This window comes from Cherax quadricarinatus, chromosome 16 (assembly GCF_038502225.1).
Source record: "Cherax quadricarinatus isolate ZL_2023a chromosome 16, ASM3850222v1, whole genome shotgun sequence".
In the NCBI taxonomy this organism is placed as follows: Eukaryota; Metazoa; Arthropoda; class Malacostraca; order Decapoda; family Parastacidae; genus Cherax; species Cherax quadricarinatus.
This window is the reverse complement of record NC_091307.1, coordinates 11,105,716-11,131,592: the sequence shown is the minus strand read 5'-3', so window position 1 is coordinate 11,131,592 and position 25,877 is coordinate 11,105,716. Positions and strand designations below refer to the sequence as shown.

Genomic DNA, 25,877 nt, shown 5'->3' with positions numbered 1-25,877 from the left:
TGTCTTTAATGGATGTGCCTTAACTGGGGAATCTTGATGCAAGGAATGGATATACCCCTATCTTCGTAGAGTTAAATTTGAATCCTTCCCATTCCCAGGCCCTGTATAACTTATCGTTTTAGTGCTTCCCCATTGATTTAATAATAATAATTTAACAGCTCTGATTATTTTGTTTCCATTGTATACCTTTATATTATATTGAATTGAATACGTTTATCCATGACGAAGGAATTAAAAAAGATCTTTAAATCCAACACGTAGTTAACGTGACTTGTGAGGTAGTAAATATATTTCCTTTTCAACAGCTTGAAGACTTTGTTCGAGTTCTGAAAGTAATCATCCAGTATCTAGTGGATTTATGTACTTCCTATGAGCGAGAGGCACATGTTACTGAAACACTCCTTTCACTTGTCCGTGATATTAAAGGTAAATATGTTATATTGAATTTGATGGTAATGTTTCTTTTTATCGGGCATTGTTCATGAATGGTAAGACGAAAACGGTTTACTAAACTAAAACTTTGGTAAACATAGGACGGCCATTATTGAATTTAACACCTTGTCAGAACTGAAGCATTTTTTTTTTTTTTTTTTTTTTTTTTTTTTTTTTTTTTTTTAATATCAGCAAGTTGTTATACTCCAGGAAAACTGGTTATTTCATCTGTAAATTGTTATTTGGGAAGAAATTAGCGAAACAAATACCTTCATGTGTATTCAGTGAATCTTGCGAGGTTGCATTAGGTTAAATTATTTAAGCTAGGTTATAGCAGGATAAATTTGGTTAAGTTTTACCTAATGCAACCTATAACCAAATGTAACCTAATTAGTAATGATTCTATAGTCGTATTCACGTTATAGTGTACAAAATTACTTTGAATTATGTCGTAAAAAATAAGTTACGTGTATTACAATAAGAAGAATTTGCTCCGATATTGGTTCATTTGCATTTCATTTGCAAATGAATAGATTTAATAGCGGCCAGTGGAGAGGCGGGTCCAGGAGCTGAGACTCGACCCATGCAACCACAATTAGGTGAATACAGCAATTGAATGAGAGGGAATATATTATATAGTAAGAATTCACTATAATTCCCATATTAGGAATTCAAATACTGTATTCTCAGTGTTCTTGTGAAGATGAATTGCAGCCTTAATGACACTTGCATTCGGTAGGCATTTAAGATAATACATTAATTTACAATTACTAATTTTATGATGTAACTTTTATTGTGCAGGGTTCAGGCGTGGGGAGAACTGAAATATTTTTCAATACATCATTCGTGTTTATTTACCGTTATTTATATAATTACAGCAAAAAGGATAACAAAACAAGTGGCCTCGCAGAGTTGTGGAAGCCAAGAATTGCCTGTGAATACAGAAAAGACAGAAGGGGGTATCAGCATCATGTAAGTATAGATTTTATTTTTTTTATTAACAAAATAGAAAATACTTTTATCATCATTCAACACTTTCACCACACTCACACATAATCACTGTTTTTGCAGAGGTGTTCAGAACACAACAGCTTAGAAACATATACCTATAAAGATACTCAACATATCCCTCCAAACTGCTAATATCCCGAACCCCTCCTTTAGAGTGCAGGCATTGTACTTCCCATTTCCAGGACTCAAGTCCGGCTATGTAAAAATAACAGATTTCCCTGATTCCCTTCACTAAATATTACCCTGCTCACACTCCAACAGATCGTCGGGACCCAAATACCATTCGTCTCCATTCACTCCTATCTAACATGCTCACGCACGCTAGCTGGAAGTCCAAGCCCCTCGCCCACAAAACTTAATTTACCCCCTCCCTCCAACCTTTTCGAGGACGACCCGTACCCCGCCTTCCTTCCCCTACAGATTTATACACTCTCCATGTCATTCTACTTTGATCCATTCTCTCTAAATGACCAAACCACCTCAACAACCCCTCTTCAGCCCTCTCACTAATACTTTTATTAACTCCACTTTTTTTTTCCTCAACAAGTCGGCCGTCTCCCACCGAGGCAGGGTGACCCAAAAGGAAAGAAAATCCCCAAAAAGAAAATACTTTCATCATCATTCAACACTTTCATCTCACTCACACATAATCACTATTTTTGCAGAGGTGCTCAGAACACAACAGTTTAGAAGCATATACGTATAAAGTTACACAACATATCCCTCCAAACTGCTAATATCCCGAAACCCCTCCTTTAGAGTGCAGGCATTGTACTTCCCATTTCCAGGACTCAAGTCCGGCTATATAAAAATAACCAGTTTCCCTGAATCCCTTCACTAAATATTACCCTGCTTACACTCCAATAGATCGTCAGGTCCCAAATACCATTCGTCTCCATTCACTCCTATCGAACACACTCATGCACGCCTGCTGGAAGTCCAAGCCCCTCGCCCATAAAACCCCCCTTACACCTTCCTTCCAACATTTTCGAGGACGACCCCTACCCCGTCTTCCTTCTCCTACCGATTTAAATGCTCTCCATGTCATTCTACTTTGATCCATTCTCTCTAAATGACCAAACCACCTCAACAACCCCTCTTCAGCCCTCTCACTAATACTTTTATTAACTCCACACCTTCTCCTAATTTCCACACCTCCGAATTTTCTGCATAATATTTACACCACACATTGTCCTTAGACAGGACATCTCCACTGCCTCCAACCGCCTCCTCGCTGCTGCATTCGCAACCCAAGCTTCACACCCATATAAGAGTGTTGGTACTACTATACTTTCATATATTCCCTTCTTTGCCTCCATAGATAATGTTTTTTGTCTCCACATATACCTCAATGCACCACTCACCTTTTTTCCCTCATCACTTCTATGATTAACCTCATCCTTCAAAAATCCATCCGCCGACACATCAACTCCCAAGTATATGGAAACATTCACTTCTTCCATACTCCTCCTCCCCAATTTGATATCCAATTTTTCTTTATCTAAATCATTTGATACCCTCATCACCTTACTCTTTTCTTTGTTCACTTTCAGACTTTACACACACTCCCAAACTCATCCACTAACATTTGCAGTTTTTCTTTAGAATCTCCCATGAGCACAGTATCATCAGTGTTAAAAAAAAACGCGATTCTAAAAGCTTAGAAATCTCCAGTGAATACTAGAAAGGACTGCCCTTCTAGCATCCAGCTTGTTACTGGGTTTTCGTAACAAGTAGTCAGTATCCTTGTCCAATTATCCATTAGAATTCAGTATAATTCAGTAGTGCTTCAGGATTACAACTGGTAGGCTACTAACTAGAGAAATTAAAATTTAATAAATTTATTAAGTCTAGAGGTATATTATCAAATTAAATTAAATTAAATTAATCACAATAATCAAAATAATATCACTTCTCTCGTTTACAGTATTATTGTGTTGAAAGCACATATCACATTATCATTCTTAAGTACCGTCTGGTACATTTAACATTTAATAAGATATTACAAATATGTACAAGTTTGTGTGTATGTGTGTAAGTGCTCTAAGTAGTTCGCTATGTCTCACGACTCGACTAGACTTAATTAAACAAGTGACTGACAAAGTCCTCACATAAACTAACTTCTTGACTGACTGGCAACCAGAACAGTCTGCTTGAACAACAAAAAGAATGCTAAGCCCAATAGCAATATGACAAGCAACTGCGACACAGAATCAGGACCAAGGAGATAATATAACGACACTAAGTAGGGACCATCTGCAGATCCTCCACAAAAGTCACAAAACTCCCATACTACTGAATCTAAGTTCAGCATAAGAGAATCCCCGACTGTGATAATGCACAGATACCAGTACAAGTTAGGTCAGGACCTGGGTTACTCAGAGTGTCTATGAGACACACAACCTCAGTACAACGTCGAAAATCACTAAGTCTATACAATGTTCTGTGAACAGAGTTCTACAGAACTAACAAGAATAATGAGACAGACAATCTGTCCAACCACCAAGAGAGTCTAGATCAGACTGAATACTTCACGTGAGGTGAAGACACCCCCCCCTTCGATCACGTGATAGCTCCGTGGACAGCTGTCGCCCAGCAACAACGAGAAGCCGGCAGTCTAACGAGCAAAGAGCGATAATTACAGTAGTTAGACAATCAAGACTTGAACTGAGCACATAATATGTTACATCCTACCTAACAAGTCAAATAACAATATAAAGCAATACATTTACGATTTAGCTATTATCGCAAATATAAGCAATATAAAATTAAATGAAAAAATAATAATTATATATGTACATAATAATCATTGCAACCCATTCAGGGGTTGCAACAATCAGCAAAAAGCAGCTGTGTCAACTCCCATTTTGTATTTGATTCCCCATAATTTAATCCCATCCCTCTCCTGAACACCCTAGCATTTACTTATTTTACAACCCCATCTATAAATATATTAAACAACCATGGTGACATTACACATCCCTGTCTAAGACCAACTTTTACTGAGAAGTAGTCTCCCTCTCTTCTACACACCCTAACCTGAGCCTCACTATCATAAAAACTCTTTACAGCATTTAGTAACTTACCACCTATTCCATATACAAGTACTTGTAAAATCTGCCACATTGCTCCCCTATCCACTCTATCATATGCCTTTTCTAAATCCATAAATGCAACAAAAACTTCCCTACCTTTATCTAAATACTGTTCACATATATGCCTCAATGTAAACACTTGACTTACACATCCCCTACCCACTCTGAAACCTCCTTGCTCATCTGCAATCCTACAATCTGTCTTACCTCTAATTCTTTCAATTATAACCCTACCGTACACTTTTCCTGGTATACTCGGTAAACTTATTCCTCTATAATTTTTACAATCTCTTTTGCTCCCCTTCCCTTTATATAAGGGGACTATACAAGCTCTCCGCCAATCTCTAGGTACCTTCCCCTCTTTCATATATTTTTTTTCTTTTTTTTTTCATCAAGTCGGCCGACTCCCACTCCAACATTGTATCCCCCCTTGCTTTTAGCATTTCTGTCATGATCCCGTCAGTTCCAGCTGCTTTACCCCCTTTCATTCTACGTAATGCCTCACGCACCTCCCCCACACTCACATCCTGTTCTTCTTCACTCCTAAAAGATGGTATACCTCCCTGTCCAGTGCATGAAATTACCGCCTCCCTTTCTTCGTCGACATTTAAAAGTTCCTCAAAATATTCTCGCCATCTACCCAAAACCTCCCTCTCCCCATCTACTAACTCCCCTACTCTGTTTTTAACTGACAAATCCATTTGTTCCCTAGGCTTCTTAACTTGTTTAACTCACTCCAAATTTTTTTCTTATTTTCATTAAAATTTCTTGACAATGCCTCTCCCACTCTATCATCTGCTCTCCTTTTGCACTCTCTCAACACTCTCTTCACCTTTCTTTTACTCTCCATGTACTCTACTCTTCTTACAACACTTCTGCTTTGTGAAAACCTCTCATATGCTAACTTTTTCTCTTTTATCACAACCTTTACTTCATCATTCCACCAATCACTCCTCTTTCCTCCTGCCCCCACCCTCCTATAACCACAAACTTCTGCCCCACATTCTAATACTACATTTTTAAAACTATTCCAACCTTCTTCAACCCCCCCCCCTCCACTGCTCATACTTGTACCAGCCCACCTTTCTGCCAATATATATTTTAATAATTAATTGGTGTGTATTTGTTAGTTAAGTCTTAAGATATCTGCAGTCGATTTTTTTTAGCAAATTAAGGCTTTATAAATTTTGTAGGTTTAGCGCTTCTTTTTAATTATAATAATAATTAGCAAATCTAATAGATGTAAGTATTTTCCAACGAAATTCATATGATCATTAGTAAATGAAATATGAATAGCCCCTTTAATTTCTGTTTTATACCCACCTTACATGTTGTCAGTGTATTTATAGGCTTTGGATACTTAACATACAAACAGTTTACAGTGGTCTTGGGGCACACTTGTTATGAGCACAAAAACTGCATTATGTAGATTTAATTTAATGTGATCCAATAAAGTCAAACAATATGGCTTATGTTCTTTGGGATCACAGTAATTTTGTGAGTCACCCACATATATAGGCTATGTGATGTGTCAGTTCCCAGTTTTTAATACAGATTACCGTTATCCTTGTTGAGGATGCTTAATTACTGTTAGATTTTCTGTACATTTATTTCCTGTCAAGGGGGGGTGACGCAGAGAAGAAAACACATTCACCAATGTTCATTCAACAGCTGTCTTACCGAATATGCAAGGACATCGATGGAAATAAATGGTATAAAATACCGACACAATGGCAATATAAACACAAATGCAGTATAATGTGATCCTTTATTGACTACGTTTCGCCCACACAGTGGGCTTTTTCAAGTCACAAACAGAACTACCTGGGGTGGAAGGAACGTGAGTATTTATAGTCCGGCTGAGGTCAGGTGAAGAATGCTGCATCTGATGATGTACCCAAGTTTTTAGACTCTATAACCCCACTCGGTACATCATCAGATGCAGCATTCTTCACCTGACCTCAGCCGGACTATAAATACTCACGTTCCTTCCACCCCAGGTAGTTCTGTTTGTGACTTGAAAAAGCCCACTGTGTGGGCGAAACGTAGTCAATAAAGGATCACATTATACTGCATTTGTGTTTATATTGCCATGCAAGGACATCACAAACAAATGGCCCTCCTAGCTTTAACATCCCCACCCATCCATCAGGGCGATAACACTGTACTCTCCTCCAGAAGTCAAGTGTAGCTCACTGATTTTTCCTGAATACTTTCATATATATTATTTCACTTACACCCATTCAGCACTGTCAAGTTTCAAAAACCACCACTCCGATCAAACACGCTAATACATACATACGTGCTGCTTGCACAGATCTCTACCTCTCAAAATCTCTTCACAGACGACACTTCCTGGAATGTCTTCCACTCTTTCATTTCTAACCTGCTATATACACCCTTTTGCTCAGCCTGTTGTGCTCCTTCCTATGTATTGACCAAACTACCTGAATAATTTCCTCTTCTCCTTTCCTAAATTGCTTAATTTGAAAAAGCAAATTTAGAAAATGTGACAATACAAGAGCGATATGTTAATGCAAATACATAAATTTTCATTGCTCTTTACTGAGTTCTACAGTTAATATACAGTGTTTGGAATAGAATAGTATAAAGGAAAATACCAGTAGTTCAGTGCTAGAAGGCTTAGTGACCATGTGACTGAGATACAACCTCTCAAGTGGCAAATAAATGGTTCAGGTATGCATACTTTCAACTAGCAAAGATAACGCTGGGTAAATAATAGTATGAGATACCGACACAGTGGAAACCAGACACAGATGCGGTTATATAGCACCTATAGTGACACTGCTAATTGCCAAGAAGAACGAAACTCAAAAGGTATTGAAAGTGCAGACATCAGTGTTTTCAGCATATTCAGCCGAAACAACAATTTCTACAATTTGGATGAACCTCTAGCCAGAAAAGTCCTTGGACGTTTGGATAAGAGCTTACATGATGTTCACCTGACTTTTTTTTTACCTCACCGCTATTCGCTAGTTTAAGCTGTCCCTCTCATATCAGGTTTGTGACTAAATGAAGGCCACTGCGTTGGAGAAATATCGTCAATAAAAATTCCATGTAACCGCATCTGTGTTCTATACCATGGCAAAGATCATGTTGATCCTAACAAGTTGTTTATGTGGATGTGTGTATTAAGTGACAGCAGAAGGTATATAATAAAGAAGCTAAACTCTACAGATGTTAAATTTATTGTTTAGTCAATATTAGGAGCATCCGGCTTTAAGTGGTTTTCAAGGCTTACCTTCCTGATATCCATTATTGAAATGTGGATAGCTTAATAGTTTGGAGAGTGTCTAAGTTCAAAGAAACAAGTGAAAAGGAGAATAAGAGAATGCCTGTTAAACTATTTAATATTGTGCACTCAAAATTTTCTTAATTGAATAGTTAACATTTACATCAGTCTTTTGGGGGAAATAAATTATTTTAAAAGAGGACTTTCGAGATTAAATGAAAGTATCTGATTATCTGCCTACACGTTTATCTACACATTTGTTATAATAATATTACAATAGCTTTTAAGTTAATACAGTATTAAGTTAAATGGACATTATTGCAGTGAGGAGAAGGAAGTGATGCAAAAGGAATGCCAAAGATCTGTCTACAAAATCTTATATAAGGTAAGTGACGTATTGATTAATTTGCACAAATATTTTTGCCATAGATAGCGCATTGACATGCATATTCATTTTGTAATATGAAGACGAGAACTGCTGCATAATTTTAATAAGGCCTTACCAGTGATGTAGTGTTGTAGTATAACCTTGGAATTTATGCTGTATGTAATTTTTCTTGATATAAATCCAAGAAAATTTATTAGTATTATTGCCAGCTTATTCAATGCTGCCTTGGCTAACCATAGTTGCTGTCTTTGGATACATTATGATTACTTTCTACATTTACTAGTTAATGTCCTATTTATCCTTAGCCTAAGAGTTAATAGATTTTTTTAAGTCAACTGCCGTGTCCCGCTAAGGCTGGGTGACACAAAGAGGGAAACAGTGTGCTGACATCGTAATCAGATTATTGATCGATATATTCACATAAATTAGCATGGTATGCATTTTTTGGCACCAGAAGCTTCTTAGCAACATAACCTAACCTTGGTTTGAAGTCTTTTAACTCACTGTATTAGCCAAACTGTTGACAGCAACTGACAAACGGGCATACGACCTCCAGGAAAAGGGCTTAGCAATTAATGACCACGTCATCTACAGAAACCGTGACAGCGAAGCAGGCGATTCTCAAGACACTTTCTTGTGGAACTCGATCCTCTTTGGGGAACGCCATTAATAATGATCATCACCCTTTGCCTGCAGCACTATGTGACGTCATGTAAACTGGGATAAATTAAAAAAAAAAGCGGGACCATGGGGACATTTGATAGACTTTGATAATTACAAGTGATTGGGCTACATATCTTTGATCTCCCTCCTCCTTTTTGCCACAGCTTCACCCATTTCAATTTTTTTCTCTCTTTTTCTCTCTCTCTCTCTCTCTCTCTCTCTCTCTCTCTCTCTCTCTCTCTCTTTCTCTCTCAGTCTCTCTCTCTCTCTCTCTCTCTCTCTCTCTCTCTCTCTCTTTTTTTTTTTTTTTTTTTTTTTTTTTTTTTTGTTTTTTTTTTTTTTTTACACAGGGTTTGACAAGGTTAAGGATCCCTAGCTTTATTGACAAGCTATTTACAGGTTAAGGAGTCCTAACTTTATTGGCAAGCTAAGAGCTGTTACCTTCATCACCTCATTTAAAATCATTTTTGTTGTTAAGAAACATACAATTAGGGAACATAATGAAGTTGGAGGCATCTGAGGGCCAGCATTTTCATTAGATCAACTGACTTCATCTCGTTGACATCATTATGCTGTACGAATGTGTTCCATACTCGAGTCATCCTGGGTATGTATGATCTCAGATGGAGTGATGTTCTGGAGAAGGGTACAGCCAGAGTGAAGTTGCTGCTTTCTGCCCGTCTTGTGGCATAAAAGCTTGTTTCACGCTGTCCTCGAAGTGGATCCAAGTGTGGTATTTTGACAATATTGGACTTGTACATAACAGTAAGGCCACCCACATCCCTCCTATGTTGAAGGCTCTGCTGAAATGACAGATCTATCCAGGATGGGTCCAGGCGAGAGATGAGACGTCTTGCTCTGTTCTCTACTCTGTCAAGCAGTCGCAGATGAGAGGGGGCAGGCAAACCCAAGAAAGTGGAGCATACTCAAGGTGTGAGGCGTACTTGTGCCTCGTACAGGATCTTGCAACCCCTACTGTCAAGCAGATGCGAGATACGGCGAAGTGCTGTAAGCTTCCTGGCTGCCTTGTTTGCAAGATTTACAACATGGTTCTTCATGGTTAGTTTGGAGTCAAATTTCACCCCAAGGATATCAACTTCTTCTCCAGGTGCCAACATCCTCCCATTCATCCTTACTACTGCACCAGCATTACCAACATGGTGCCTAGAGCGATCATCATTTGCGTTTTCTGAGGTGCAAATGTTACTTGCCATCTATTTCCCCAAGCTGATATGGCTCTCAGCTGGTGATTGATGTAGCTTAGAGCAGCTGGCATTTCTTCTCTTGGATAAGTGAATGTCAGTGTACAGTCGTCTGCATATGCATGTGATTCTGGGATGAGATGAAGAAGGTCGTTGAAGTAGACATTCCATAACAATGGACCCAGCACGCTTCCTTGTGGAACACTTGCCCCAATAGGATGCTGATTCCGTTCCATTGAGAACTACACTTAGAGATCTACCATGAAGGCAATCACTGAGGAGACATAGCGTAGAGCCTGCAATTCCCAGTGCTTGAAGTTTTGCTAAGAGGCCCTGGTGCCACACCCGGTCGAAAGCGCCAGCAATGTCCAGTGCTACCACACAGCTGACTTTGGATTCATCCAGTGACTGGTGCCACTTAGTGGAGAGGTTTAACAACAGATCAGCAGCAGAGTAACCTTTCCTGAAGCCATATTGACGATCACAAAGTAGTGAGTGGTAGTCAAAAAACTCTGTCATTTGTCTTGAGATTATTGTCTCAAGGATCTTACCAGTGATTGACAGGAGTGACACTGGTCTGTAGTTCCTGATTTCTGCTCTGCTCTTCTTTTTGTGAACAGGGACTACATTTGCCTCTTTCCATAGAGAGGGCCATTTACACTGTACTAGGCAGTGCTGAAAGATGCGAGTTAGAGGTGCTGCTAGCTGGTCTGCACATCTCAACAATCTTGGGCTCAACTTGTCTGGGCCCACAGCCTTTTCTTGGTCAAGCGATTTAAGAAGGAAATGCACCTCCTCCTGCCTTAGTGTCACCACTGACAGTTTTGACACAGTTCTTGCAGCTAGCCAAGGAGGGTCCCTTGCTGGATCAGGAACTTGCATTTTGGTAGCAAAGTGTTCAGCAAAGAGGTCCGCCTTCTCTTGACTACTAGTAGAGGTGGTCCCATCCTGTCGATTTAGAGGTGGAATAAGTTCATCAGGCAGATAACCTTGTCTGTCCTTGACCAGGGCCCACCAGGTTTTGGAGCCTACCCTACCTGATGCTAACTTTCTTTTAGTGTCCACCTCTCTCTCTCTCTCTTTTACACAGGGTTTGACAAGGTTAAGGATCCCTAGCTTTATTGACAGCTATATTACAGGTTAAGGATCCCTAGCTTTATTGGCAAGCTAAGAGCTGTTACCTACATCAGCTCATTTGAAAGCATTTTTATTGTTATGAGACATACAAGTACGGGACAGGATGAAGTTGGAGCCATCTGTGGGCCAGCATTTTCATTTAATCAACTGACTTCATCTCGTTGACATCATTATGCTCTCTCTCTCTCTCTCTCTCTCTCACTCTCACTCTCTCTCTCTCTCTCTCTCTCTCTCTCTCTCTCTCTCTCTCTCTCTCTCTCTCTCTCTCTCTCTCTCTCTCTCTCTCTCTCTCTCTCTCTCTCTCTCTCTCTCTCTCTCTCTCTCTCTCTCTCTCTCTCTCTCTCTCTCTCTCTCTCTCTCTCTCTCTCTCTCTCTCTCTCTCTCTCTCTCTCTCTCTCTCTCTCTCTCTCTCTCTCTCTCTCTCTCTCTCTCTCTCTCTCTCTCTCTCTCTCTCTCTCTCTCTCTCTCTCTCTCTCTCTCTCTCTCTCTCTCTCTCTCTCTCTCTCTCTCTCTCTCTCTCTCTCTCTCTCTCTCTCTCTCTCTCTCTCTCTCTCTCTCTCTCTCTCTCTCTCTCTCTCTCTCTCTCTCTCTCTCTCTCTCTCTCTCTCTCTCTCTCTCTCTCTCTCTCTCTCTCTCTCTCTCTCTCTCTCTCTCTCTCTCTCTCTCTCTCTCTCTCTCTCTCTCTCTCTCTCTCTCTCTCTCTCTCTCTCTCTCTCTCTCTCTCTCTCTCTCTCTCTCTCTCTCTCTCTCTCTCTCTCTCTCTCTCTCTCTCTCTCTCTCTCTCTCTCTCTCGCTCTCTCGCTCTCTCTCTCTCTCTCTCTCTCTCTGTTCTTACCTCTGGTCAGAATTCATTTATTAAACGCACCACATTGTATAATGCCGAAGTTATATAAATAAAGCGTTTTAATTATTTTCTATCATTTTTATTTATTAGGTAAAGTATGTTGCATCAGGGAAGGCTTCAGAGGGAGAAGTTATTATAGAAATACCTCTGAATATAGCTGGAGATAATAGAATTATGAATCTGGTGGTTGAAAGCATAGATCTAAAGAATGAAGAAGTGGCAGAAGTTTTGTCAGAATTTATGTAAGTATGTTTTTATGTAGTTTGTCCAGCCCATCCTCTAAATCAGTATTTCATTGTTGCGAAGACAGTCAAATGAGTAACTGTTAACAAGTGTCCCGTAGCTCGATCGCTAGCGCACGCAGCTCACACTGAGGTCCGGAGACCGAGTCCACTGTACGGCTGGAAAAACATTAGGACGTGTTTCCTTAAGCCACCTGTTGTCCATGTTCACCTATCAGTCTAAAATGGGTACCTGGGTATTAGTCGACTGGTTTGGGTCGCATCCTGGGACAAAACTGATCTAATTTGCCCGAAATGTTCTACATAACAAGGGGCTTTCTACAGTGTCATTGATGTCGGTTAGGCCTGTATGCCTTCTAGAAATATAGTATTATTATTATAAGTGTTAACATGAACATATGCACGAAGAGATGTATATCTCGAGTTTATATGCTGTCTTTGCTATCATCCCTAGTTTATGGATTTAAAGCATTCTTGAATGGTTGTGAACAGGTCACATGTACTCTTAATGTTCCTTTGAGTAATCGATAGGCTTTAAGCTCAGTTAACCAACCAACCAGTCTTCAACAGTGGAAACATGATTGTATTTCCTAGTGCTCTTTAGTGGGTTCCCGTTTACTGTTCGCACTTCAAAACTTTTATCGCCGACTTTAAAAAATAATTTGTGTTAACTCTTATGCAGTACGCTCACACAAGCCTGCTGAATCCTCAAGCCTCTAAAACTCAAAGCCGCCTTTATCCCCCTCAAAATCAAAATAAAAAATCAAATAATAATAATATTAATAATATCTTTATTTACTACAGGTACACGTACATGGTATACATGCTTAGTTGACATCAGTGATATACTATTATATAGAAAGCCCCTTGTTATGCTGAACATTTCGGGCAAATTAGGTCAGTGTCTCAGGATGCGACCCACACCAGTCGACTAACACCCAGGTACCCATTTTACTGATGGCAGAACATAGACAACAGGTGGAAAGAAACACGCCCAATGTTTCTACTCTGGCTGGGAATCGAACCCAGGCCCTCGCCGTGTGAAGCAAGACCAGAGCCCCAAATCAAATTTTTGCTCATTATGTTTAGAGTTCCTTTAAAGCTTACAATGTGTGGTTAACATGTTATAAAATATGTATTAATTACAAAGAAGGCTGCTAGCATGCCTAGGCATTTCGGGCAGACTAATATTAATTCTTACTCTGTATTGATAAAGGTTATGGAGCAGTATATTTGAACATACATTATTAGATACATATATAATTAGATATTTTATTTTATTTTATATAACCGGACTTGAGTCCTGGTTAAAACAGCTGACCTGTGTGGTAAGTTTCTGGCGACTTCTGGCACCTGCCTTTTTAGGCCTATCACTTCAGTTTCAATTACACCTGTTTTAAATGACACTTTAGCATTTATTATCTATGGTACCACTGTAGTATACACCATAACACTATGTATACACAATATTATCAGGGAGACTTTCTTTCCTCTGACAAAGAAAAGTTCTTTTATTATTATTTTGTTCTATTATTATTATTTTGCACTCAGTTTCTAGCAAGCCGCTAACCAGACTGAGAGTCGAAGATCTAAATGAACTTTTTATGAGCCACAGAATTTGGTGAACACAAGCTTTAGCCTGGTGGCTAAAGCTCCCGCTTCACACACGGAGGGCCCGGGTTTGATTCCCGGCGGGTGGAAACATTTCGACACGTTTCCTTACACCTGTTGTCCTGTTCACCTAGCAGCAAATAGGTACCTGGGTGTTAGTCGACTACCTGGAGTTTACCTGGAGAGAGTTTCGGGGGTCAATGCCCCCGCGGCCCGGTCTGTGACCAGGCCTCCTGGTGGATCAGCGCCTGATCAACCAGGCTGTTGCTGCTGGCTGCACGCAAACCAACGTACGAGCCACAGCCCGGCTGATCAGGAACTGACTTTAGGTGCTTGTCCAGTGCCAGCTTGAAGACTGCCAGGGGTCTGTTGGTAATCCCCCTTATGTGTGCTGGGAGGCAGTTGAACAGTCTCGGGCCCCTGACACTTATTGTATGGTCTCTTAACGTGCTAGTGACACCCCTGCTTTTCATTGGGGGGATGGTGCATCGTCTGTGGGTCGCATCCTGGGGGACAAGATTAAGGACCCCAATGGAAATAAGTTAGTCCTCGATGACGCACTGACTTTCTTGGGTTATCCTGGGTGGCTAACCCTCCAGGGTTAAAAATCCGAACGAAATCTTATCTTATTTTATCCTGACGCCAAATGACTTCGAACAGGCGATAAATGACATGCCCAGCACTCTGCCCCAGGGCCAGACTCATGGAACTCCGTGTTCATCAAGAACTGCAAGAAGCCCCTATCACGAACTTTTACCATCCTATGGAGAGAGAACATGGACACGGGGGTCGTACCACAGTTACTAAAAACAACAGACATAGTCCCACCCCACAAAGGAGGCAGTAAAGCAATAGCAAAGAACTACAGACCGATAGCACTAACATCCCATATCATAAAAATCTTTGAAAGGGTCCTAAGAAGCAAGATCGCCACCCATCTAGATACCCATCAATTACACTACCCAGGGCAACATTCAAATTCAAAGTTTATTCTCTATAAGGATTACATTGCTGAGTTTACAGAATTTGGTTATTGTGTGGTTTAGATTAGATTTTGCCACCGAAGTGGCTAGTTTATTGTGCACCCCATATCCATCCTGTGGACGGTAGCGCGAGAGCATATGGATACACAAAAGGCCTAGGAACTAGGCCCCAAAGGGTTAACAGGAATACATATGGATTTATATCTACATATCTATAGTTCACTTATCTGTTACAAGCAAATTTAGGAAATTTGCTTAGTATATCTGGTATCTTATTTTCATTAATAAGATATCTTGACATGTCACATAGGTTATTATACTGTCTGTCTCTGTATTCCTCAATAAGTGGACAATTAAGCACATAGTGTTCAAGAGAGTGACCATATGCCTGATCACATAATTTACATTTAGTTTGATCATCATCTGTGTGTCTCCCAAACTGCCAGAAGTACTTGTAACCAAGCCTAAGCCTGGCCACTACAACATCAGTCAGTCTGTTCACATTGCAAGTTGCTCCATAAACATACTTATCTACGTTCATGTTATCATAGTGGGTTATAGATCTACTCAGGCTTCCAACTGCATTCCTATAACAATCATTTTCATTATTTACTTCTCTCCTAATATTATTCCTAATGCTAGACACAGTTATACCAAAGTTATATTCTACGTTCTCCTTCTGGATACTCTTCTTGGCTAACATATCAACTTTATCATGAAGGAGTAATCCAATGTGTGATGGGATCCATAGCAATTGTACATTAATTCCTTTGTCCCTAATTTTTTGAGTATATACCTGGCTTCCCCAATGAGCATGTTGTTGGAGTAATTATATGAGTCAAGAGCCTTCAATGATGACATAGAATCAGTAATGATGATAGAGTCAAGCTCAGTGTCATAGGTTAGCTTTAGCGCCATTAGGATTGCAAACAATTCAGTTTGCAGTGTAGACGCCCAGTTTAAAATATTACAAAATTATGAGGTAAGTTGGTATTATGGCTAAGTGACTAAATACTAGTTTGTGAGTTTAGCAATGTGAATGCTTTTGTTTTGGCACTATACATAGTTTCAGTATTGGAGTATCACAGGCCAACTTATGACTAGTTAAGATTCATTATTTTGAGATTGAGATTGATATTTCTGTTTATGGTCAAATGGGCGAGTGAGTGTAAGTGTTAACCACAAGGTGGTATTCGTGTAATTAGTTGACAGGGTGTATCAGGGAGATAAGATGTTTTCTGATGGTAGTTTTGAAGGTGATGAATGTGTCTGCAGTTTTAGAATTTTCAGGTAGGGTGTTCCAGATTTTAGGGCCTTTGACATACATTGAATTTTTGTAAAGGTTTAGTCGGACACGGGGAATGTCATAGAAATGTTTGTGTCTGGTGTTGTGCCTGTGGGTTCTGTCACAACTATCAAGAAAGCGTTTTAGGTCAAGGCTAATATTGGAATTTAAGGAACTGTAGATGTAGATTGCACAGTAGTAAGTGTGGATGTACTGAACAGGGAGTAAGTTTAGATCTATGAAGAGTGGGGGGTGTGTTGCCAGGGATGGGATTTAGTGACTATTCTTACTGCAGCTTTTTGTTGGGTTATTATTGGCTTTAGGTGTGTTGCTGCAGTTGAACCCCAAGCACAGATAGCATAGGTGAGGTATGGATATATAAGTGAATGGTATAGTGTGAGAAGGGCAGTTTGCGGCATGTAGTATCGTATCTTGGAGAGGATCCCAACATGGGTTTAGAGCAGGTCGCTCCTGTCTGTCTCAGCTACTGGATCACTACAACAAGGTCCTAGATGCACTAGAAGACAAAAAAATGCAGATGTAATATACACAGACTTTGCAAAAGTCTTCGACAAGTGTGACCATGGCGTAATAGCGCACAAAATGCGTGCTAAAGGAATAACAGGAAAAGTTGGTAGATGGATCTATAAGTTCCTCACAAACAGAACACAAAGAGTAGTAGTCAAGAGAGTAAAGTCTGAGGCGGCTACAGTGAAAAGCTCTTTTCCACAAGGCACAGTACTTGCTCCCTTCTTGTTTCTCATCCTCATATCTGACAGACAAGGATGTCAGCCACAGCACCGTGTCTTCCTTTGCAGATGACACCCGAACCTGCATGACAGTGTCTTCCATTGCAGACACTGCAAGGCTCCAGGCGGACATCAACCAAATCTTTCAGTGGGCTGCAGAAAACAATATGAAGTTCAACGATGAGAAATTTCAATTACTCCGATATGGTAAACATGAGGAAATTAACACTTCATCAGAGTACAAAACAAATTCCTTCCACAAAATAGAGCGAAAAACCAACGTCAAAGACCTGGGAGTGATCATGTCGGAGGATCTCACCTTCAAGGACCATAACATTGTATCAATCACAGCTGCTAGAAAAATGAGAGCCTTCAAAACTAGGGATGCCAAGCCCATGATGACACTCTTCAGGCCGCTTCTATCTAGGCTGGAATATTGCTGTACACTAACAGCACCTTTCAAGGCAGGTGAAATTGCTGACCTAGAAAATGTACAGAGAACCTTCACGGCTCGCATAACGGAGATAAAACACCTTAATTACTGGGAGCTCTTGAAGTTCCAGAACCTGTACTCCCTGGAACGCAGGCAGGAGAGATACATGATTATATACACCTGGAAAACCCTAGAGGGACTAGTACCGAACTTGCACACGAAAATCACTCACAACGAAAGCAAAAGACTCGGCAGACGATGCAACATCCCCCCAATGAAAAGCAGGGGTGTCACTAGCACGTTAAGAGACAATACAATAAGTGTCAGGGGCCCGAGACTGTTCAACTGCCTCCCAGCATACATAAGGGGGATTACCAATAGACCTCTGGCTGTCTTCAAGCAGGCACTGGACAAGCACCTAAAGTCGGTACCTGACCAGCTGGGCTGTGGCTCGTACGTTGGATTGCGTGCAGCCAGCAGTAACAGCCTGGTTGATCAGGCTCTGATCCACCATGAGGCCTGGTCACAGACCGGGCTGCGGGGGCGTTGGCCCCCGGAACTCTCTCCAGGTAAACTCCAGGTATTGGGACTTGAGTAGCTCACTCATTTCCTTGCTGTCATCTGTGTAGGACCCATCTTGTTTAAGTAGGGGCCCAATACTGGATGTTGTTCTCGACTTTGATTTGGCATAAGAAAAGAAATAGTTTTGGTTTCTTTCGATTTCATTTATGGCTTTTAGTTCTTCCCGCTATTCCTGACTCCTATGAGATTCCTTTAGCTTTAGTTCTGCTTGCTATTTCTCTGACCAGTGTCTCCGTACGCATTTCAGATATATTGGCCTCTTTTAGCCGCTCTGTTATTCTTTTCCGTCGCCTGTAAAGGGAGCGCCTGTCTCTTTCTATTTTACATCTACTACTCCTTTTTCTTAAAGGAATAAGCCTTGAGCATACATCGAGTGCCACAGAGTTAATCTGTTCTAGGCATAAGTTGGGGTCTGTGTTGCTTAGTCTATCTTCCAAGCTTATATCGTGTAGGACTTGGTTTACTTGGTCCCACTTTATGTTCTTGTTATTGAAGTTGAATTTGGTGAAGGCTCCCTCGTGACTGATCTCATTTTGTAGGTAGTAGTTATATTAGAAATTTTATGTTTACAGTCATTTGGGTGGGTGTAAGTGTAAATTAAGGGGAATTAGAGATAATGAGTGGAAGACTATTGTTTTGGATGTGTTCATGATACAAAAAAGAAAATTAGGTGGTTTTCAATTGGTTAGCTAGTGATGGGGTGTGTTAGGGAGATAAGATATTTTTTGACGGTAGTTTTGAAAATGGTGGCTGAGTCTGCAGTTTTAGAGTTTTCAGGCAGTGAATTACAGATTTTAGGCCCTTTTATGTACATCGAATTTTTGTAGAGGTTTAGTCAGACACGCGAAATGTCAGAGATTTTTGTGTCTGGTATTGTGTCTGTGGATCCTGTTGCAACTATCAAAAAAGTGTTCTTAGGACAACCTGTACCCGTCATACTTTCCACAAAAAATTATATACCCTCGTTATCATTCAATACATTTCCATCCTCTGAATGCGAAAACCACCTAAACCCTCAGCCCTCCGAATTATACCCTTGGTGACACTCATCGCCTTTTCTAAGCTCTGAAATCTCTTCATAATGTTCACACCACACATTGCTCTCACGCATGTCACACATCTTACAGTATGGTAAATAACCAAGGTGACACATCCCTGTTTTAAGTCTTACTTTTGTTGGGAAATAGTCCTCCCTCTATTCTACATACTTTAACCTGAGCATCACTCTTCACTTAAAAATTTTACTGCTTTTTTGTTTACAGAGTGATAGATATATTTTTTCACTGACAATGATATAAAATGTTTTATTTTTGGACCAAACTTAACTTAGAAACCTTACCTAGCGTATTTTTTAGATACATTCTGCTATGTATAGTATAAATCAGGTTACATTTATTGAATATTACTTAAAATCAATGATATATATTTTTGTTCAGTATGTTTAGATTGATTTCTGCTCTTTATGACGAAAAAAAAAAACATCCTCCTGATCCGGCAAAGAACACCTTTGCCGAATAGGTCAAACTTGCTGGTTCTGCGTAATCAGTGGGAGATGGCCGTCTCCCTTCGAGGCAAGGTGACCCGAAAAAGAAACACTTCGCCATCATTCACACTATCACTGTCTTGCCATACTCGCGCAGATACGACAGTTTAGATGTCCCTCTAAACAGAAAATATCCCAAACCCCTCCTTTAGTGTGCTCTGTACTTCCCATCTCCAGGGCTCAAGTTGGGCTAACCAGCTTTCCTGAATCCTTTCACAAAATAATACCCTGTTCACACTCCAACAGCTCGTGAAGTTCAAAAACCATTTTTCTCCACTCCTAACACGATCACACATGCCTGCCGTATGTCCAAGCCCCTTGCACACAAAACATCCTTTACCCCTTTATCCTTTCCAAGGACGACCCCAACCCCGCCTTCCTTCCACTATATATTTATATACCCTCCAAGTCATCCTGTTTTGCTCCATCCTCTCTAAAATGATCTAAACACCTCAGTAACCCTTCCTCAGCCTTCTAGGTAATACTTTTAGTAACTCCACACCTAATCTCCAAACTACGAATTCTCTGCATAATATTTACGCCACATATTGCCCTCAAACACGTCTCCGCTGCCTCCAGCCGCCTCCCACCGCCTCCCACCGAGGCAGAGTGACCCGAAAAAAAAAACACTTTCACCACCATCATTCATACTATAATATGCATGCTGGTGAGGGGCTTTTTAATCTAAAGAATTGTACATATGCTTCCCTTCGTTGGATCGAACTTGAGTGGATCCTACAGACGAGAAGTTATACAGGGTTTGGCAGGATGTGGGTGTTTAACCCTCCTCCAATGGGAAACATGACTTTGAAACGAATTTCGTTAGGCACACATCTCACAACAGCCACCTGTTAGCAAGTGCTCTTGCTGTCGCCCGTACCCTGGCCCCCACTTGTGTATCTCGTGTTATGTAGCTGACAGCAATACAGTTTAACAGTTTGCAAACGGCTTAGGCCTCTTCGCTGTCATCATCGTTTTATACAATTACCAGGGTGCCTGTAAAATCCCCGTGAACTTTTGGGAGAGCATTTTGACATAAATAATATAAAGGGGTCTTTAAGTGATACCAGTTATTTTAACTCGGTATGATAGTATTAATTTGTGGTGTGTTGTATTCACGTTAATATTTTTTATTGATTATTAATTTTATCATTACTCGTGTGTGTGTGTGTTGTATACTCACTTTTACTACTTTGTAGAGCCCCCCTTTACCCCCAGAATAGCTTGGGTTCTTCGTGGCATGAATTTAACAAGGTGCTGGAAATATTCCTTAGAGATTTTGGTCCATGATAGCATCATGCAGTTGCTGCAGATTTATCAGCCACACATTCGTGGTGAGAATCTCCCATTCCACCACATCCCACAGGTATTCTGTTGGGCTGAGAAGTGGTGACAGTGGAAGCCATTGGAGTACAGTGAACTTGTCATATTCGTGGAACCAGCTGGAGATGACATAATGCGCCATCCTGCTGGAAGTAGCCATTTGAAGATAGGTAGACTGTAGCCATAAAGAGATACACATGGTCAGCAACAATACTTAGGTAGGATATGGCATTTAAACAATGCTTGTTTAGTATTATGGACCTATTGTGCCAGGAAATCATTCCCCGCACCATTACACTACCACCACCAGCCTGAACTACTGACAAATTCTGATCTTAGCATCTGCATGTAGCAGCAGAAATTTCAGTTCGTCAGACCAGGCAATGGTTTTCCAATCTTTAACTATCCACTGTAGCCTCAGTTTCCTGTTCTTAGCTGACAGGAGTGGATTCTGGTGTGGTCTTCCACTTCATGGTTCGACATGTGCTTTCAGAGATGTTCTTCTGCACACTGTTGCAATGTGTGGTTATTTGAGTACTGTCGTCTTCCTGCCAGCTTGAACCAGTCTTGCCATTTTCCTCTGACCTCTCTCGTTAACGAGGCGTTTTTGCCACAGAAACACTGCCCACTGAATGTTTTGTGCTTTTCACACCATTATGTATATTCTAGAAACTGTTGTACATGAAAATCCCAGGAGATCAGTGGTTTCTAAGATACTCGAACCACCCCATCTGGCACCAACAATCGTTCCACAAAGTCACTTAGATCACATTTCTCTCCCATTCTGATGTTTGGTCTAAACAACAACTGAACCTGTTGACCATGTCTGCATGTTTTTAGGCATTGGAATGCTGCCATGTAATTGGCTGATTTAGATATTTTCGTCAACGAACAGGTGTATTGGTGTGACTGATAAAGTGGCCATTGAGAGTATATATATTTTTTTTACCACTAGCATTGAACGATCCACATAGTCAAAATGCTCCTCAGATATCACTATCCAGTTATTATTCAACCAGTAATTACAGCAACCAGAAACTCCAGGAATCATACGCTTTCAGTTGCCACTACTGACTCTGGTAACACTTCAGAGGCCATGCAAGGTGATTGTCCTTTGTCACCGGATGGTCATTTAGCACATCCCAAGATAATCCCATTCCCATCGGGTGGATTGACGCAACTACCACAACACTACTAATCAGGCCAAATTAAGAGAGGGGGAGGGGGTTGGGGGTATTTAGATTCGGTCTTAGGAAAAGGATAAGATATCCAATTCCTGGGGCTAAGAGTCCTTCACTACATCAAGGGACCCTCTTTGAAGATCCTTAGATAAAGAGCCCTTCACTGGTATCAAAGCCCTCCTCCTTAAAGGGTATCTATGGGTACAGATAGTTATTAAACTATTAAGAAGAAAATGGTAGCATGCAACCACTGTCACTTCAGATTTTTTTGAGGTTCCACATACATATTTTTTTATGAAATTTCCTTGTAAATATTGTGATGTTTCCTTTTTTTTTAATTTGTTAGGTGTATAGCGCATCAAGAAATGGAGAAGGGGGCATCGGACAAAATTACTCTGCAAGATAACCTCATATCTCAAGAGAAAATAGTTTCAGAAGATAATAAAAAACGGCTGTATCCAAAAAGTTTTCAGGTACCATCAGAAGCAGATCCAGAAAGTCTTCAGGCATCATCAGAAGCAGATCCAGAAAGTCTTCAGTCATCTTCGGAAACAGATATGAAAAGTCTTCAGGCGTCCTCAGTAATAGATACAGAAAGTCCTAAAGTATCAGCAGCAAGTGGTTTTTCATCATATAAGGAGTCACCACATACTCAACATTTAATGTTTAGTTTTTATTTCATTGAGAGTCGAATGAAGCTTCTAACTGCCAAGAAAATGACAGATTCAAAAGGTTTTCAGGCATCTTCAGAAACAGATACAAAATGTCTTCGGGCATCTTCTGAAGCAGAGTCAGAAAATCCTCAGGCATCTTTAGAAACAGATCCAAAAAGTCCTCAGGCATCATTAGAAAGTGATTCCTCATTATATGAGGTGTCACCAAATGCTATGCGTCTAATGTTTGGTTCCTATTCCGTTGAGAGTCGATTAAAGTTACCACCTGCATCTCCATATAGAATGACAGATTCTATAAGCCTTGGGAGTTTTGATTTGAGTACTTCAGATATTGAAAGAAGTCCTGTCAACAAAATGACAGATTCAAAAACTCTTCAAACATCTTCAGAAACAGATTCGACAAGTCCACAGGCATTTTCAGAAATAGATACGAAAAGTTCTCAGGCATCATTAGAAACAGATCCAAAATGGCCTCAATCATCCTCAGAAACAGAGCCAAAAAGAAGTCAGGTGTCTTCAGAAACAGACTCAAAAAGTCCTCAGGCATCTTCAAGAACAAATATGAAAAGTCTAAAGACATCATTAGAAACAGATCCAAAATGGCCTCAAGCATCCACAGAAACAGAGTCCAAAAGAAATCAGGTATCTTCAGAAACAGATAAACAAAGTCCTCAGTCATCTTCAGAAATAGATTCAAAAAGTCCTCAAGCATCTTCGGAAACAGATGCTAAAAGTCCTCGAGCATCTTCGGAAATGGATCCAAAAAGTCCTCAAACATCTTCAGAAACAGATACAAAATGTCCTCAGGCACCTTCAGAGACAGATACAGAAAGTCCTCAGGCAGCTTCAGAAACAGATGCTAAAAGTCCTCGGGCATCTTTAGAAATGGATCCAAAAAGTCCTAAGGCATCTTCAGAAAAGGATCCAAAAAGTCCCCAGGCATTAAGAGAAACAGATTCAAATAGTCTTCAGGCATCCTCAGAAGCAGATTCAAAAAGCCCGCATGAATCCTTAGAAAGTGATTTCTCATTATATGAGGTATCACCAAATGCTATGCGTTATATGTTTGGTTCCCATTCCGCAGAGAGTGGAATTAAGTTTCCACCTGCCTCTCCAAATAAAGTGCCAAAATCTTTAGAATCTATAATCCTTGAGAGTTTTGATTTGGGTGTTTCACATGCTGAAAGAAGTTCTGTCGACAAAATGACAGAGGAAGAATCTCCAGCTGTTGCAGATGATCAACCAGTCGAGGAGGGTGGTATAGCTACACCATAAAAAGCTGATCAAAAGTAGTCTTACCAAACAAAAAATTAAATAAGAAAAATTATAGTTTCCTAAAAAAAAAACAGAAAAATGGATAAGTATTTTTCAAAGAAATTAATTTTCAAACTCAAGAAAATGTGAAAAAAATTTACTTAAAGAAATTAAGGAAATAGTGAGGTATTCATAAAGAGGGTCTATAGATTTATTACCATTTGCAAGGCATGCCAGCATTGCAAGTTAATTGCTAATTTGTTTTATGATTTTGTTAAGTGATTTTCTATCATTAAAAGTACAGTAAATGTTCAAATAGCAAAATTAGTATATATTTTTACCTTTTCAGGAAAAAAAGGCATGTTTGTTACAGTATGTATCACTGAATTCTTCAGGAAGCATTTTTTCAGTATAGGCAGTCAAAGATAAATATTTAGTTATGAAATGACAAATAAACAACATACTATATACAGTACTATGCCAACTCAGTTTGAAATATTCCCATCAGTAACTCGGTTCTTATTTTATTTTAGGTATATTTATTTTCTCACTTTTTGAAATGTATTGATACTGTCATTTTCACTAGCTTTAGCAGTAAAATATGTCTCCAGCATTATTTCCCTATTGTACAAAATTACTATCTCCCTTATATCCATTAATCATGGAAAAGTGCTCAACCCGTAAGGGTCATACAGCGCCTTTTCTATATTCATGTGTGGTTATATGTATTGAAAAAAGTAATCAAATAAATTTTCATGGCTTACACGTAAAAATTACTCTCGATAATCTTAAGCCTATTTTTTAATGTTAAATCTTATTACTTATACTGTAGTAAAATAAGTACTGGATATCAATATTTTGTTTAAATTCTTTTATTGTAATGTTTCTATAATATCCCAGCAGTGTTGTATGACGCACAAGTTTTGCACTTCCTTTTGTGCATAATATAATGATGATCTGTAGTACCTCATTTTTTCATTAATTGAAAGTTATCAGTGAAATTTTGGTGTACTTTATGTATACAGTATTTTTGGTTAAATATAATACAATACTGTATATTTACAAACATGATTTTGATTCATTATTAACTGAGGCTGTTCATAACATTAAACTTGGGAAATTCACACTTGACTGCCTTAAATGTTAGAATTCATCAAGAACAGTAGAGCAATTGCCTGTCCATAACATGATTTTTAATCCTTGATTATCTACCTAAACATGCGCTTGTCTGACATGGGACAACAGTGTTAGACCATTTACCATTTTACCTGCATGGTGGGGAGCAGGTATTTCTGCAGGTGGGTGCTATTGATGTTTCAAACTCGTGTGTAAGCCTTTGTGCCCCAGCTGTTGGCTTGCTCCCTGGTTCCTTGTGCTATCTTAATTATTCATCATTGTGAATTATTCAGCATTGGGGCAAGTGGGTGTATTCACATAAGGTTTATTAAACATGTGTACATGACAGACAGGCACTTTGATGTTAGTTCACTAGTACAAACATCTTGTTTTCAGTTCCGTCTACCCGTGGACACATTTTCTTTAATGTAGTTGCATATACTGTACTATAAAAAATTGATTCATACATTGTGGTTTCATTTGCTGTTTAATATACAAGCTGTATGTGTCCCTTTTAATGCCAGGTTACTGGAAAAAATTTAAAACAAAAATTCTGCTGTATTCTCAGCAGATTAAACCCAACATTCACTGGCAGTTGGTAGTTGATTAAAATTTTAAAATTAAGAGAAACAAATAACCTGCACATAGAGGAGCTTACGACGGCGTTTCGGTCCAACTTGGACCGTTAACAAAGTCACACTAACGAAAAGGAAAGCGGAAGTGTATATATAGGCAGATGGTAGTAGTAGTGGGGCGGTAGTAAGAGGAGGAGCCAGTCAAATGCTAAGAGGAGCACTGCAAGGGAGCGGGTTATTTGTGTATCGTTCCAGTCACGGTATTGTGCATTTTTTTTTTTTTTTTAAATTAAGAATTTGC

General features: G+C 39.7%; 1 protein-coding gene across 1 annotated transcript in view; it reads left to right on the top strand.

The window, feature by feature from the left end:
- LOC128688839 (uncharacterized) overlaps positions 1-25,467 on the top strand; it is a 38,488-nt gene extending 13,021 nt beyond the window's left edge. The window contains exons 5-9 of the mRNA XM_070085404.1: positions 306-426; positions 1,311-1,404; positions 8,116-8,176; positions 12,116-12,267; positions 22,304-25,467. Coding sequence (XP_069941505.1) covers positions 306-426; positions 1,311-1,404; positions 8,116-8,176; positions 12,116-12,267; positions 22,304-23,906 — 2,031 coding nt within the window. The 3' untranslated portion in view covers positions 23,907-25,467. The remainder of the gene's footprint in view (positions 1-305; positions 427-1,310; positions 1,405-8,115; positions 8,177-12,115; positions 12,268-22,303) is intronic.
- The last annotated feature ends 410 nt before the right edge of the window (positions 25,468-25,877 follow it).